The following is a 16,787-nucleotide window of genomic DNA, read 5'->3' as shown; positions in this document are numbered from 1 at the left end:
AGGAGAGTCACCTGAACCCAGGAGGCAGAGGTTGCAGTGAGTCAATATCGTGCTACTGCACTCCAGCCTGGGCAACAGAGTGAGACTCCGTCTCAAAAAATAAATAAATATAAAATAAAATATCAGAAGATGATTTGAGTCTATAATGTAGTATTAAGTGAAACAACATGGTTATAAAATTGAGTATAATGCAATACCATTTTAATATGTAGGGTTTAATATGTTCATAAACAAAAATTTAAAGAATGGGAAGGAAATTCACCAAAATGTTAACAGCGGTGTCTCCAAGGCAATTGTACTCAGTACTTAAGATCAAGCCTCTGGATTTGCTCCTAGTTCCATCCTTATAGACAAATGATTTCACCTCTCCCTTCCTCAGTTTTCTTCATCTGTAAGATGGGGATAACAGTAAACCTCCCTTGCAGCATTGTGAAAATTAAATGGATGTTTAGATAGATAGGTGGATGGATAGATTAGATTAATAGTTTGTTGAGTAAGTGCCGGATAAAAATCAGCTATTATCATCTTTGAGTGACTGGATTATGGACGATTTTAGTATTCTTCTGTTGCTTATTTGTACTTTTGAATTTTTACAATGGCCATATTTTTTCTGTGATTGAAAACTGAAGTCACCTAATGTCAATACTTCAGTAGGTCATGTCCTCTGTATTTCAGAAGAAACCGTTGAAAGTTCCTGCCAATTTATTATACCCTCAAGCTGGCTTTGTCACACAAATGCCTTGAGCCAGTCTGAGTAGCAGTGAGGCTGGAGGGAAGATTGAGAACTGGATGGCCAGTGAGAGAGAATAGACACGAAGGCCACCAGCAGAGACCCAACCCCAGGCAGGTGGGAACCCTTTCTCTGACTCTTGCTGGGCTCACACTGGCGGCTCAAGGGAGGGTTTCAGCAGGAAGCCATTGGTGCTGGAATGGACACTGACAGCTGGATCCGGGCCAAGACACTGTCTGTGTCATCAGTTCAGATTTTCATGCGTACAAAATGCAACATCGAGAAAGTGCTAGTTCTACAAACAGAAAAAAAAAGGCTATTTTAAACACCTATTTAAAGATCAAAATAACCAAGTTTGAAGCAAGTACACAATGCCATGCATTCTCCAAATGTTCTGGCTGCTGGATTGAAGGAGAATGTGGCTGGTGGTGGTTCTGGGAGGGTGGAGGCCACAGTGAAAATATGAGGTGGAGGATCCCTTCCCAGCTGTGTGAGCGACACTGGGCCATCAAAGCTCATTTGCCCAAGTACCCTCATTTCATTTAAAATCCTAGAAAACTCCTCACCCATGAAGTCTCAGTTTGAGCATCAACTCCTCTATAAAGCCCTCCTGATTCCTTCTTCCCCTATGCTTCCATTGTCCTGGGCCATACCCCACTTAGAATATTCTATCCCTGTGCACTGTGATTGTTTATTGGCTTGATTCTCTCCCCTCTAGACTCTGAGCTCCCAGAGAGAAGGGCCTGTATGTATTCACCCTGAGCGCGGGCTCTGGTGCATGGAAGGCTCCCCTGCAAAATGCCCGTTGAATCACTGAATGAATGCGCTTAACAGGAGGAAAGACAGGAGGATGAGCTGGCACCAAAAGCCCAAGACTGCAGCTCTGCCCTACAGTTATGCTGTGTGACCAAGAGCAAGCAGTTTAATTTCCTTGGGCTTCCATTTTCTCCTCTGAAATGGAGGAAGAGTAGATAAAGTCCCTTTTGGTCCTTAAATTCTGTGATGTGCCACACTGGGGCCTCACTCAGAGTGGTTCTCTTCTTCCCACTCTTTCCGGAGATGATTTTCTGCAGTGCTAGGTGGGAGCAGATGGGGTGGGCGGGGAGCTGCTGTGAGCTTCAGTGGAGGAAAGTGCTGCAGGGCTGGCTCAGCCCTCCCTACCCTTGAGCCCTTGCCCCTGTCTGGAAATTCCTCTATGGAGTTCAAAGGAACAATGATCCCCAAGCAGCACCCACAGCAAATAGGCTCAGAGAGCCCTGGAGAATGTGTAAGGCTCCGTGAAGGAAAATGACAAAGCATCAGAAAAAGAGGCTCTCCCTCCTGGCTTTAACTGCAGTCAAGGTCATGAGTCTCTTCCCAGTTGTGTGCTTGAACCTGCCTGGATTCCAGAGGGGAACCAGGCACTGAGTAGCTCCAGAGTCCTCTCTAAGAGGTTTGAATCTTAAGCCTGTGCATCTCAGAATCAGAAAAAGCCTGGATGTGGGGGAAGAAGAAAAGGAAACATCAGGAGCTTAACCACAAGGACAAGCACCACGCTATTGTGTCATTTACTGAGCATTGATTCTGTGCCTCTGCACTAAGTCCTGAGTGCTCATTTCCCCAGATAACCTTATCAGGTAGAAATTAATGTTATCTCCACTTTACAGATGAGAAAATGGAGGCACAGAGCTTAAGGCATCTGCTCATGCTAGCATAAGTGGCAAAATGGCAGAGCTAGCTTTTGACCATGGAGAAGGGGAGTCCAGAGACTGAGCCCATGGTGGGGGACTATCTTGAAGATGGGAAGTATAGGGGGATGAAATAGGGGAGAAAGATCCACAGCAGAAAGGAAGCCACCAAAGGCCAGTCTCCTTTTGCCCCCGTGAAGGACGGCTGGCCTTGGACCTCTCCACTTCTCTTTGGTTATGAAGGTGGACACTCTAGTGCCCTGAAAAGACTCCAAGAGACCCCCTAGCCCAGGCACTCTACAAAGGAAGAAACTGAGGATGGGAGGGGAACTGAGATCTGCCCCAGGTCTCATTGCTATTGGGTGGCAAAGCCAGAACCAGAACTCAGGATGTATAGTCCCATGTGCTTTCTGATCCAGAGAGTTACTTTAACATTGATGATTTAGGCCAGGCGCGGTGGCTCATGCCTGTAATCCCAGCGCTTTGGGAGGCCAAGGTAGGCGGACCATGAGGTCAGGAGATTGAGACCATCCTAGCTAACACGGTGAAATCCTGTCTCTACTAAAAATACAAAACAATTAGCCAGGCATGGTAGTGGGCACCTGTAGTCCCAGCTTCTTGGGAGGCTGAGGCAGAAGAATGGCATGAACCCAGGAGGTGGTGGAGCTCACAGTGAGCGGAGATTGTGCCACTGCACTCCAGCCTGGGCAACAGGGCAAGACTCCGTCTCAAAAAAAAAAAAAAAAAAAAAAAAAGGATTGATGATTTAATTACTCTATGGTAATATCCTATAGAATCTGGGAATAAGTCGGGGCTTCTGGCTTCTTGACAGAGCCTTTGTGATGGGTGTTTTATGCTCCAATCATGCAGGGTGCTTTCATTTTGCATTTGCTTTTGCACTATGCAGTCCTCTGGCAGGTCCATGATCCTCTGCAGGGCAGTACAATTTGCACATGCCCCTAATACGTTAATCAAAATCCCTTTCTTATCCCATTCTCCCCTCAAATGCACCCTGGGCACTGTGCCCAACATGGTCATGTCAAGACTGGGTACACATCTGGAGCTGTGTGATAATCATTGTGTGGCACTGCATGGGCTGGAATAAAACTATAACCCATTTACCTGATGAAACAGCCAGGAATGGAAACAGTGATTATGCTGAAAACAAACACAATTCCATTTCTACCCATTCCCAAGTGCTGTGCAGCTTTCAGCCCCCAGCTCTAGTTTTCTCACTGGGCATAAGAAAAAAAAAAAAAAAAGAAAGAAAGAAAGAAAGGAAAAGAAAAGAAAAGAAAAGAAGGAAATTCATTTGCTCCAGACTGGGAGTCCAGATGTAAATGTCATTCACCCCTCCCACCACCTGCATGAGCCCAGCCCACCTGCCCAAGTTGTTGTTTCTTCTTATGGGTTCTCTTTCATGTAATCATCAGCCTCTCTTCTCTTTGAAGTATACAACAAAACTGGTTGCAACCATATTTGTTATTAATCTACCCAAGAAGATTACATGCCCCCTAGATGGTGGCTTGTCCTTCCCAAAACCTAGAGAACAAGTCCCAGCCAAGAGCAGGTGTGGGATCAGGACCTGCCTCCACACTGGGCCCTCTAAATGCGAGGGGCCTCTCTGCTTCTGCCAAGACCTGAGTCTGAAGCATTTCTGAACTGTTGTGCTGGGTTCTGACAGTCCTGGGGTGTGAGCAGCCCCCAGGCCAGCTGCAACGCAGCTCTTGGCTTCAGAGGCCTGTCTCATGGCCAAGTTGGTGGAGCCTTCCCCAAGCAGTGTGGTGTGGGCTCAGTATTAATCTAAGCCACATGACCATCTCAGTGCTTTTCAAAGTGAGAGGGTTTGTGGGTTGGCACTGGGCTGTGGGTAATTACTTGGCCAGAAGGCAGGAAATGACGTCATATTGGCGGTGAGAAGGCCAAGCAGGATCTGCCTTAAACAGATTTTGCTCATGCTTCCCTACCGGGTGACAGTCTCCCAGCCCAAGCTCCTTCAAGACCCAACATGAGGTCATCCCAAATCTACCTGGAGAGCACACGCCATCTTATCAGGCCTTGCCTAACTCAGATGTCTCGCCCAACCTCATCCTTCAATACTGCCCCATAGAGAAGGCAGGGATGTGCCCTGAGCTTCCCTGAAGTCAGAGAGGACTGAGTAGCCCTGCATTCTCAGACTGGGTAACTCTGCAGTGAGCTTATGACTTGCACCTGGGCACTGTGCCCTGTGAATGTCTCACCAAAAGGGACAACATCAAAGTGGGTATGGGGGAGTATGAAATCAGTGGGTGGGAGACACCTGGAGGCAAGCAAGAAAGAAGGTTCTTAGCTAGCACACTGCCAGAGAAAGAAGTGCTACAGGGACCTCAGAGAACATCTCATGCAACCTAGTAAGAAGATGAGGAAACAGAGACCTAGAGAGGATGAGCAACTTGCCCAGAGTCACATAATTACCAAAATGTGAGGCTAGGACTCAGGTCTCTGCCCCTTTGGAAAGCTGTTTCCACCTATCTCTGTGGCTTGTCTTGATAACCAGGTGTATCTATACACGACCTCCCGTTACCATATGTGCACACAAACTGTTCCTTACCAACGTTCATACAAGTCCCTAAGTCCCAGTGGCCAAGGTAGCAACTGTGAGTAAAAGCCATCACCAGGTAGGTAGGAGGAGACCACAGTGTTACCCTCAGAGAAACCTGAGCTTCACTGGAGAAACCCGAGAGATACATATTAGGTAGTTAGAACCCTGAAATATGGTATTTCATGGCAATGTATACATCTCATAATACCTGACAGCTACACCGCTCCCACCACCATCAGTCTTGGTGGCTCATCTTGGTGGTGATTCTGCGAGAGCACATGTGAACCACAGGGAGTAGGTTGAGAAGGTCCTCCTCCCTGCCTGTGAGATTCCTTACATATCCCTGATTGCAGAATCACTGCACAGGAGTGTGTGGCACAGAACTTTCCTCGCAGAGTTTAGAGAGGAAGGGGACACCTGAGGCAGAGGAAGTAGGTAATGCCATCCAGAGAGGCTGAGACTTCCCATCCAGTGGGGTCGGGGTGACATGCAAAAAAGAGGAGCGTAAAAGAGAGGAGGTGAGGGGCAAGGGGCCTTGACAGTTCCTCTGGCCCTGGCACATGTTTCAACAGAAGATCCACAGGTTCCTATATCACCAACTGGAAACAGAACTCTGGGAACAAGGAGCCACTCAATTAGCAAATAGGGCAGGCCCCAGGGCTCCAGAAATAGTTGCTCCACTGGGTCCATGCAAGGCTCGATAAGATAGGGCCTGAATCCCAAAAACGGCTGTTGGTGGTCTGGTTTCCGCTTCACAATCTCCGAACAGATTGGCACAGGGTGTCTAATACTGCCCTCAGGCCTCAGTTCCACTTCCAGTGGGGGCCTTGAAACCTCCTCAGGGTTAATGAATGCTGGAGAGAACAGCTTTCAGAGCCACTGTCTACCAGACCCAGGAGCCAACACAATCTGAGCAAACAGGTTGAGAAACGGGAGCTGCTAGCTCTAGACCAAGAAACAGAAGAGGTGGTGGGGAGGCACTCTGTGCTGCTTGCCTTGACCTTTGTCCCATGTGCAATATGGGGATAATAATAGCCCCTACTTCTCAGAGTTTTAAAAAGATACTACTTGTAAAATGTATGCACACAAAGACACAAGGCTACAGAAATATTTTGTCTCAAAGTCATATAGCTAGGAGGTGGTAGAGGTGAGATTTGAACTCAGGACTCCATGATTTGAGGTCTGGCACTCTGAGCCATGATGCTCTACAGTCTCCTTGTGAGCACTTTGTATGATGGAAATCTGTGTCCTCCACTGGACTGTGAGCACCTTGAGGGCGGGGACTATGTCCTTATGCATAGGCTCAGCATCTTAGAGCAGCTCAAGAGGGCATTGCCGACGGCAGCTGCTAAGGATGATGCTGCACCTGTAGGCAGGGGAGATGGTGCTTAGCTTCCAGCCAGGGGCTGCCATCAGTGTGGAGATGTTAATGCAACTACTCTGCCTCCTGGGTTCTGAGTTATCAAGAGGGTGAGCCATTCCTGGCAGGGTGGAAGAAATCCACCAGGAAGAGAGTCACACACATCCATGGCAATAGAAGGGATGCCAACAAGCAGATGGCAGGAGGGAAAATTCACTACACTTCTGGAGCAATTTGATAGCCAAGACTCTGTTCCCAGGGATAATAAATGCAGATATGCTGGAAAAGTGGTTGCCAGCCTTCCATAGGCCCCAGAAGGTGCCAGGACCCCTGACGCCCACTCTTAGAGTCAGACAAGCCTAGAGATGGCTGCTAGTTCCCTGTGCCAGCTCTGTGTATGTCTGAAATGCTTATTCAGGTGTGATGTCTGACTGAACCATTCCATTGACAGGTTGAGGGCAGCCAGCCAAGACTGGGACGCCCACTCCTACTGATTCATATGGGGATGAGTCAGGATAATCCAGGAGGTTTCTCTAGGAGCCTTGAAGTCTTGGGCAAGAACTGAGGAGTTGGGGTGAAGGCATTTTCCTCTTTTCTTCCAGATGAACAGAAGCTTTTTGACTGAAAGTCAATATGGTCTATGGTCACTGTTAAAATGACTTAATGAACATTTTGAATGCATTAAAAGAAGTGACATATCAAGGGATCCTGAATAGCCAAAATAATCTTGAAAAAGAACAAAAGTTTGAGGTCTCACACTTCCTGATTTTAAAACTTACCACAAAGCTACAGTAATCAAACCAGTGTGGTAGTGTCATAAAGACAGACATATAGACCAGAGAACAGAACAGAGAACCCAGAAATAAACTATCATATATATGGTCAAATAATTTTCAACAGAGGTGCCAAGTGCCAAGACTATTCAACAAGGAAGGGACAATCTTTTCAACAAATAGTGCTGGGAAAACTGAATATCCACATGCAAAAGAATGAAGTTGGACCTTGATTTGTATCATCTGCAAAATTTAACTCAAAATGGACCAAAGACCTAAATGTAACAACTAAAACTATAACACTTTTAGAAGAAAACACAGGGGAAAAATCTTCATGACACTGACCTTGGCAATTTTTAAGATATGACATCAAAAGCATAGGCAACAAAAGAAAAAATAGATTAATTGGTTTCATAAAATTAAAACTATTGGGCATCAGTGGACACTATCAACAGAGTAGAAAGACAACTCATCTAATGGGAGAAAAATATTTGTAAATTATATATCTGAAAGGGGGTTAATACCCAGTATGTGTAAGAGAGGCCTACAATTCAACAATAAAAGGATAAAACAACTTAATTTAAAAATGGATGAAGGATATGAATGGTTATTCTCCAAAGAAGATATGCAAATAACCAGTAAGCACATGAAGAGATGCTCAATATCACTAATCATTAGGGACATAATTTCACATTCATTAGGAGGGCTATTGTTTAAAAAAAAAAACACACACACACACAGAAAATAGCGAGTATTGGTCAGGATCTGGAGAAATTAGAACTCTGTGCATTGCTGGTAGGAATGTAAAATGGTACAACCACTGTAGAAAACAGTATGGTGGTTACTCAAAATTACATATATGACCCAGCAAATCTGTGTGTATATGCCCAAAAGAATTGAAAACAGGGACTCGAACAAATATTTGTACACCCATGTTCATAGCAGCATTAATCACAATAGCTAAAAGGTGGAAACAGTCCAATGTCTATCAACAGAATAGATCAAATAAGTTGTGGTGTACCCATACAATGGGATGCTACTCAGCCTTAAAAAGGAACGAAGTTCTGACACGTGCTATAGCATGGGTGAAATCTGAAGACATTATGCTAAGTGAAATGAGCTAGATGCAAAAGGACAAATATTGTATGATTCCACTTATACAGTTAGGGTATCACTAACACAGAAATCCAAAATCTGAAATGCTCCAAAATCCAACACTTTTTGAACACTGACACAATGCCATGAGTGGAAAATTACACCGCCTGATCTCATGTGACAGGTCACAGATGAAATGCTGTAAAACTTTTGCTTCCAGCACAAAATTTTCAGAAATGTTGTATAAAATTCAGTCTACATGTATAAGGTATATATGAAATAAATGAATTTCATGGATAGACTTGGCTTCCATCCCCAAAATATCTCAGTAGGCATATGCAAGTATTCCAAAATCTGGAGGAAAAAAAAAATCCCAAATCCAAAACACTTCTGGTCCCAAGCATTCTGGACTAGACTCACCATGTATAAGATTCCTGGATTAGCCAAATTTACAGAGACAGAAACTAGAATAGAGTTTACCAGGATCTCAGGGGTGGGGAACAATGGAGAGTTAGTGTTCAATGGGCACAGAGTTTCAGGGTGACAAGATGAGAAAGTTTTAGAGATGGATGATGACGGTTGCACAACAATGTGAATGTGCTTAATGCCACTGAACTGTCCATTTAAAAATGGTGAAGGTGGCAAATTTTATGTTATGCATATTTTACCACAACTTTTTTTTTAAAAAGCAGCAGGATAACAGAGTCAGGGAGGCCCCTTCCTCTGTGCTAATGGTCCCCTCTCTGGAACACAGGGCTCTAGACTAGTAGGTACTTTCTTGGGAAGGGACTACAAAAAGAGAGGTCAAGGATCCTGGGGTTGCGTTCCTGAGAGGACAGAACCCTGTCTTCTGGCAGCTGAAGGGCTGACACCTAGATAGACACTGTGTTGTGTCGGAAACACTGGAACAGACAAGCAGAAGCCTCAGGGAGACTAGGGGGTTTAATTCCAGGAAGGCTGGACTCAAACCAAAGCTGGAGAAGCAATTGGTGGGGGTGATGTAGAAGGGGTTCTTGTGACAGTAGGAGGTTGGCCCAACTAATGCTCACAATCCCCACAATCACAGGCTCTGACCTCTTAGGTGCCAGGCTAATTGCCCTTGGTCATGCCCTACTCAAGGGGCAGGTGGAAAGCAATTGAACTGAGAATAGGGAGACCCACAGTCTAGTCCTAGCTCCATCAGCAAATTGGCCATTTGACCTTGGATGGATCCCCATGTCCCTGGGCCTCTGTGCACTCATCTCTGTAATCAACACTCTGCCTCCCGTTCCTCTCAGATCAAGGCTGGTATTCTTTACCCGGGTACAATCTGCATACCACTAGTGGGACATAAGATGCTAGCAATGGTATATGATTTATCTAATGTTATAAATTTATGTTAATATGTACTACTGTATGCCTGACATTTATAGCAAATGATAACAGCTTTTTATGATAGTAATATCAACTTTATTATTAAAATAAATTTGTAAGTTAATGTAAGTTGTAAAAAGTGACTTAAAGACATAGTAGTAATTAATAATGCAAACAGTACTTGAATCAGGCAAAACTCTTGAAGATGGAATGTGAGTTACTGGAGTTTCAGAACCCCCCAGATGGATTGAGGGAGCACAAACAACCTGCCTCTTCAGACCTCAGCAACAGATCCCTGAGTCCTGGAGATCAGACACAGAAAACCAAAAGCCACAGTCATTTGGTTGGTCGTGCTTTGTTTCTTTAAGGTACCAGATGTAGTGATTTTTGCCAACAAATTGAGAAGAACTAAGAAACTGAACTTGGTTCCAGGATCTTCTATCCACAAAACTGTGAGGCTGGTCAGCTTCTGCCTCCTTCCTTTGAAACCTCCTGTCTGTTTTTCCTCATCTCTACCTTCTACCCAATGGACTCCATTAAGAAGAGGGCAGTTCTAAAGATGCCATTCCCTTTAAGGGGTTAGAGGTTGGGTACTTCCCCAGGAAGTGCATTTAAAGAAGAGCCCAGAGAAGAAACAGTCATCTCCAGCAAATGTCAGGCACCGTACTGTGCAACAGTCCTGGTGCCCCAGAGCTCACCCTCTGTGCCTACAAGTAGGGCAGGCTCCCTCATGCCTGTCTTGACACATGAAATGCAAGATTCCCATTAGAGGAACACCTGGAAACCTGATCAAGGTCCAGTTCCCTCCACTCAACGATGATCCGCCAATCACCTCTGTCAGAGGGTCAGTTGGTCAACCTAGAACGCCTCCCTTCCCTGAAGAGCAGGAATGAGAGAAGGTTCCAGTGATTACCAGCCAGAACTTTGGGAACTGGCCCTTGAGGGTGGAAAGAGAGGACCAGGTTCCCTAACAGTCTGTCCCACTTTGGGGGCTGGTGGTACAAACACACTGAACATGCCCCCCTTTCCTCTCTCCTCCTATTACTGTCCATATTGCATGTTTTGAAATATTTTACCTACCAAACTTCACGGATGAAATAATAGACCCCATTTTTATCATCGAAGTAGCAGCCAAATACCAAGTTGACACAATTTCAGGTGAAAAGCAAAGAAATTTAACTTTTTCTTTACCAATGCAGTCATTGGAATATTTGAAGGTCAGGTGCAGTGGTTCACACCTGTAATCCCAGCACTTTGGGAGGCTGAGGCAGGCGAATCACCTGAGGTTGGGAGTTCCAGACTAGCCTGGCCAACATGAAGAAACCCATCTCTACTAAAAATACAAAAATTAGCTGGGCGTGGTGGTGCACACCTGTAGTCCCAGCTACTCAGGAGGCTGAGGCAGGAGAATTGCTTGAACCCAAGAGGTGGAGGGTGAAGTGGGCCGAGATCTTGCCATTGCACTCCAGCCTGGGCAACAAGAGGGGAATTCTGCCTCAAAACAGAAACAGAAAACAAACAAACAGAAAAAAACCACTGTAATATTCAAAGATCCCCTTTTTCATTCCATTCTCTGGAATCCAGCCTGGAAATACTAAAAACCTAATGCCCTCCAGCCCATGAAGGGGCTGGGGGCCCAGGAAGCCTCATAAAAAGACTGGGTTGGGGGTGTCTACCCTGAGGATTCTTATGGAACCCTGAAGAACCACTGAGCTACCTGAATTGTTTCTCATGATGACTTTTCAGAAGCTCTTCTCCTGACAGTGGAACCCTGGATTTTTGAGGGACCAAAGCAGGTCAGATGAGCTGAAAAGTGGCAAGTTTGACAGTGTGCTAAAGATTGATCCTAGTAGAGGTTGGATAAAGAATTAAAGATGCTTAATGTTTATGGGAGAATCTATGAAATTCACCCCAATTGAAAAAACAGGTGAAGGGCCCAGGCAAAAATTCTTTCTTTCTCTCTCTCTCATACACACACACACACACACACACACACACACACACACACATTGCCAATAAATATATGAAAAATGTTCAACCTCACCAGTAATCAAAGAAAGAACATCAAAAATCCTCTTTAATTATCCAACTGGAAAATCAAACAATACAACCAAATGTTGGCAAGGGCGAGAGACATGGGCACCCTTACACAGCTGGTAATACTGTGCACAGATACACCCTATCTAGAGCAATTCAGAAATGTCCCTCAAAAGCTTTAAGCATGTACATTCCACTTGACTTAGACGTTCCACTTAGGAATTTGTCTTAAAGAATCATAAACCTGTGCAAAGATTTAGGTGCAGTATTTATAATAGTATTGTTATAATAGCAAAAATTGTTTAGAGGGGGAACACAATACAAATGTACAATGATAAGGGATCTGGTGAATAAATGATGGTATCTCCATGCTCCAGGGCACCACAGACTCATTCCAAGGAGGGGTGTTGAGCAATGTTTAATGGCACAGAAGTAGTCATGCTGTGAAACAGGGGGTGTTGCACCAGCCCATTCATTTAAACTATGTATGCATCGAAAAGACTAGAAATGAAGACACAAAAACATCACCAGTGTTGTTTTTTCAAGTAATGGAATTACAAGTATTCTTTATGTTTGCATATCTCTATTTTCTAAATTTTCTGCAATAATCAAATTTTGTTTCTATAATCAGAGAAAGATCAATAATGTGTTTTAAAAAGAATTAATGGCCAGGTGCAGTGGCTCATGCCTGTAATCCCAACAATTTGGGAGGGGGAGGTGGGTGGATCACCTGAGGTCAGGAGTTTGAGACCAGCCTGGCCAACTGGTCTCAAGTGAAACCCTGTCTCTACTGAAAATACAAAAAATTACTCGGGTATGGTGGTGGGCGCCTGTAATCCCAGCTACTCAGGAGACTGAGGCAGAAGAATTGCTTGAACCCGGGAGGCAGAGATTACAGTGAGCCAAGATGGCGCCATTTCACTTCAGCCTGGGCAACAAGAGTGAAACTCCATCTCAAAAATACATAAATAAACAAATAAAATAAAAATAAAAAAGAATCAATGAAGTCGCAAGTTATGATGATAGGAATCACAGAGGAACAAGTCAAGTGTCAAGTTGAACTGGGAGGTAGATAATTGAAGATACAAAAATTGAGAGCTAAAACCCATCAAGACAATGGACAGAGGGTGGAGCTTGGAGTACAGGCTGGAAGGCAGACTCCAACAAGTGTGTTGGCCTTCTGTTGTTCAACTGAGTGACTGTGGGAAGCCACTTCTCATCTCCTGGCTCCCAAGTCCCTTCCCCTTTCAAGGTCCATGACTCTATGAAAGCAGGGTATTCTGGTGATGGTGCCTGCAATGTAATACCCCCCTTTTTGGAAAAGCAAATATGTTCTGTGATGGGGTGAGATGAGGCCAGAACTTTGGGGGACAAAAGTATCTGCCTACCATTATTCCTGTAAAATTAAAATGATTGAATTTAAGGCCTTTGTCCAGAGATGTCACTTGAAATAAATTGTTCCACTCCTCATAAAATCAGGAGGAGTCAGAAGGCAGCATGACAAGCTCTGGCAGCTGCAAGCTCTGATTCCTACCCACCATGCCTTGGCTGTAACTCACCTGCCTTGGGCATCATAAGGAAAGAAAAAAGATAGGAAAATGGGGAAGGCTGCTTTGATCTCAAAAGTGACTTCCAATAGACACCCCATCAACAAGAATCATTGAGAACACAGGATATGCTCAGGCCTGCGCCCATCCTTCCATCACGCCTCCAAGTCCTCTTGTATTTCCCACCTCCTTGAACCCCTAGAGCATAAAAGTTTGCCCACAGGAAGGCCGCAGGAAGATATGGGACTTCCCCTTGGCCCTAACCAACAGGAAGGCCCTGGAGGATGCCAAGATAAGGTAGGTGAGACTGCCCAGAGCAAGACAGGCATGATTCTTTCCTGGGTGAGCCCAGCCCAGGCAGGGAGGGATGGCAGGCAGGCCAGCCTAGGCACTGACCTCTTGGCATGTCCATGGGGTTGAAGCTGGCCAGCAGGTCACGGCACCACTGGCGGTCACCTTCCACCTTGCTCAGCCAGTTGTTGCAGTTGAAGTAGTAACGGAGATGAGGCCTCTTCATGTCGGTCACGATCACGTTGTCCAGGTACCAGCTGGCATTCAAGCCCGTGTTGTCATGCTCAATCCTGAGGCAGAAGCCAAGGCCCACACCATCACTGGCAGAACTGAAACAGCACCCCTTCCATACTGGAATACCCAGATGTTTACTCCAAAGAGAGGTCCAATTATTCTGTTGTTGTTGTTACTTTATCTCTTGAACCTCGGTTTCCTCATCTATACAATGGGGATACCTTGCAAGGTGGATGTGCACATTACTGAATGTTACATTGTTACGTTGCATGAAAGGAAATATTAACTGTCACCTTTCACAGAAAATCCAAGATCCCTCAGGTTTGCCGTGGGACCATCTTGATTTTCCCCTTTGAGGTCCTGGCTATTCAGTGCCGTTGCCTTACCCTGGCCTTTGGAAGCAGTAAGCCTCTCCCACTCTGGCCCAAGCATGTATACACACAACACTTCTTGGCATCCAGCTGAGTCAAGGTCAAACAGGACAGTAAAGGGAAAAGATGATGACGGAATACCCAGAAGGCAGAAGCCAACTAGACCACCTGATTTACAGGACACAGTTCATACCCTGGGGCTCAACGGCCCCTCCGATTGCTGTGAGATGATTAAGTGTGTCCCTCTCTTCATCATGACTCCCGGACGTGGACAATAAGCAGATACTCCCCTTAGTCCTACAATCCAGAGGACCCCTATGACCATCTAGACCAGGGTGGTCCCATAGACATAACATGAGTCACACATGTGAGCCACATATGCAATTTAAAAATTTTCCTAATAGCCACATGTAAAAAAATCCAAAGAAACTGGTAGAATTTTAATAATGTTTCATTTAATTCCACTTACCATATCAACATATAATTACGTAAAAATGTATTAATGAGCTATTTTTTCATTCTTTTTCTTGTACTAAGGCTTCAAAAATCTGATGTGTATTTTTTACAGACAGCACACCTCAATTTGGATTAGCCTCATTTCAAGTGTAATAGCCACATGTGGCCACGGGCTGCTGCACTGGGCAGCATAGATTCTGACTCTTCAAAATCTGTCCCCTAAAATCTTCTTACACTTCCCATAGCCCCCTCTATCTCCTCTCCAAGGTCCAGTTTCTTAATCCCTGGGCCTCACTTTGCATCAAACATCTTATCCCTATGAGGCTTTATCCTTGCAGGTATTAACAGGACAACCACAGCTCAATACAGCACACAACCCCAACAGACAAATAAAACCCATGATATACCAGGCCCCTCCCTTAGAAGGATGTATGCCTCTGTCTGGCATAAAGCCTAGCACATAGTAGGACCTCAGCTAGCGGTTGCCTTTACTCACACAATGATACCCCCTTCCCAATCTCCCCTGCAAGAGCCCTTTCCCTGCTCGTTACCTCCTTCCCTGCACTTAACCGATACCCAAGATATTAATGTACCCATTATTTCCCCAGGAAAGAGAGTTCATGATCCTGTATTTTCTAGTGGAAGGGAAAAAAAATCAGGACTAAACTGAGGCTGCATTTGACCTCCGTCCAGCCTTAGTCTGGGTGCAATCAGACCACAGATGAACATCTGACAATGGGCATGAACTTGAATGGGGGTGGATGGCAGGGACAATGAAGGAAAAGGGGGGCGATTGAAGGCTCTTCCTCTGCCACTGGACTAGTAGAGTTATCTCTCCTTATACCTTCACAAGAACCCCCCAGAGAGAGCAAGACTGGGGATGCTCTCTGTCCAAAAACATGCGGCAACAGGACTTGGTATCTCTACTACTTGCTGAGTGTTTACTGTGTGCCAGTTACTGTTTCAAGCACTAACTCATTGAGTCCTAGGGTTATCACAGATGAGGCACCATTGCTACAGAGGAGGAAACTGAGGTTTGGAGAGATAACCTGTCCAAAGTGGCACAGCTAGTAAATAACAGAACAGACACTTGAACCCAGGCACTCTGGACTCAGAGTCTCTGCCCCTAATCACTGTGCTACAATGTCTCTCACAGCATATTCTCAAGTTTGTAAAAATTTGTCTTGAATTGTCTTAACCAGAAAAAATGAATGTCCAGTGGGGAAGTTCAGGATGGGAGGGAAAGATTTGGGCCTTCGGTAGCCCCTCAAATAACAGCTGGGAAGTAATTAATACCCAGAAAGTGTCAATAGCGAAGCTGATCCCTCACTTTCATCTCCACCCTCAACCCTAGTCAGGAGCCAGCTTCTCACCTGACTTTGTAGATGAGGCCCACATTGTTGGTTCTCACCCGGAACACATCGACGTTGCCCTTCTCAAAGGCAGACTCGCTCCTGCAATGAACACGTGCACAGTTAGTGCAGATCAGCTGTTGGCTCACAGGCCTGGGAGGAGAGCCAAGGGCTGGCGTTCCGCTTCTTCCTCCATCATCCCACTCCTGGGGAGAACTATAAGCAACCAGATCCCATTCCAAGATTCCCTTCTGACATCGTTCCAGGGGGAGGGCAGGGACTGCTAGCATCATTCCATGCCCTCACACCCAGGTTCTCATTTGATCCTTGCTATGAGTCACTAAAACAAGCACACAGGCAATACCAGCCCCATTTTACAAACTGCTAGTTGGTAGCAGAACTGGGACCAGAACCTGGCTCTCCCAGTCATGAACCCATGCCCTTTGGCTGCTCTGGGTTGGGAGGATGGAGGAGGAAGGAAGGAATAAATGCCTTTGGGCTCTTGGGCCTTCTTGCCACTCCCCCTCACTGGCCTTGCTCTTGCTGGGAAAAGTTGCAATGGCAGCCCCAAGTAGATGCAGACCTTGGGTGGCAGTCCATGGTCCTGCCATTCCAACAAGAAAGAAAACACTCAACCCCAAACCAGCAGCCAGGGAAGCAGGGCAGTGAGGGAAGTGCATATCTGGCATCTTGCAAACAGTGTGAACAGAAGAAAGTACACCTGAGACATCAGCCATGAGGCAGCCAGGCAAGTCCAGATTCAGGGGCATCCTAAGTACAGTGAGCGTAGACACAGGAGGGCTGCAGCAGCCTCGCCACAGAATCCTCTGGGAGCAGAAGCCCGGAGCTCATGCCAACAGCTGTTCCATCTTGTGTGCAGGGCCGGGGACCCTGTCGTTCGAGCCCAGGCCTGCCAGCAGCTCTTGCTGTCCCCAGTTTA

At 45.7% G+C, this 16,787-nt stretch overlaps 1 protein-coding gene across 2 annotated transcripts in view; it reads right to left on the bottom strand.

Moving 5' to 3' along the window:
- LOC105499623 (lipoxygenase homology PLAT domains 1) overlaps nucleotides 1–16,787 on the bottom strand; it is a 183,781-nt gene that overhangs the window by 152,351 nt on the left and 14,643 nt on the right. For both annotated transcript variants that reach the window (XM_011772351.3, XM_011772341.3), the window contains exons 3-4: nucleotides 15,869–15,949; nucleotides 13,540–13,724 (exon numbers count right to left, since the gene is read on the bottom strand). In XM_011772351.3, the coding sequence (XP_011770653.2) occupies nucleotides 13,540–13,724; nucleotides 15,869–15,949 (266 nt within the window). The remainder of the gene's footprint in view (nucleotides 1–13,539; nucleotides 13,725–15,868; nucleotides 15,950–16,787) is intronic.

This window comes from Macaca nemestrina, chromosome 19 (genome assembly GCF_043159975.1).
Source record: "Macaca nemestrina isolate mMacNem1 chromosome 19, mMacNem.hap1, whole genome shotgun sequence".
NCBI lineage: Eukaryota > Metazoa > Chordata > Mammalia > Primates > Cercopithecidae > Macaca > Macaca nemestrina.
Note: the sequence above shows the minus strand (reverse complement) of the source record. Positions and strands in the feature narration are given on the sequence as shown.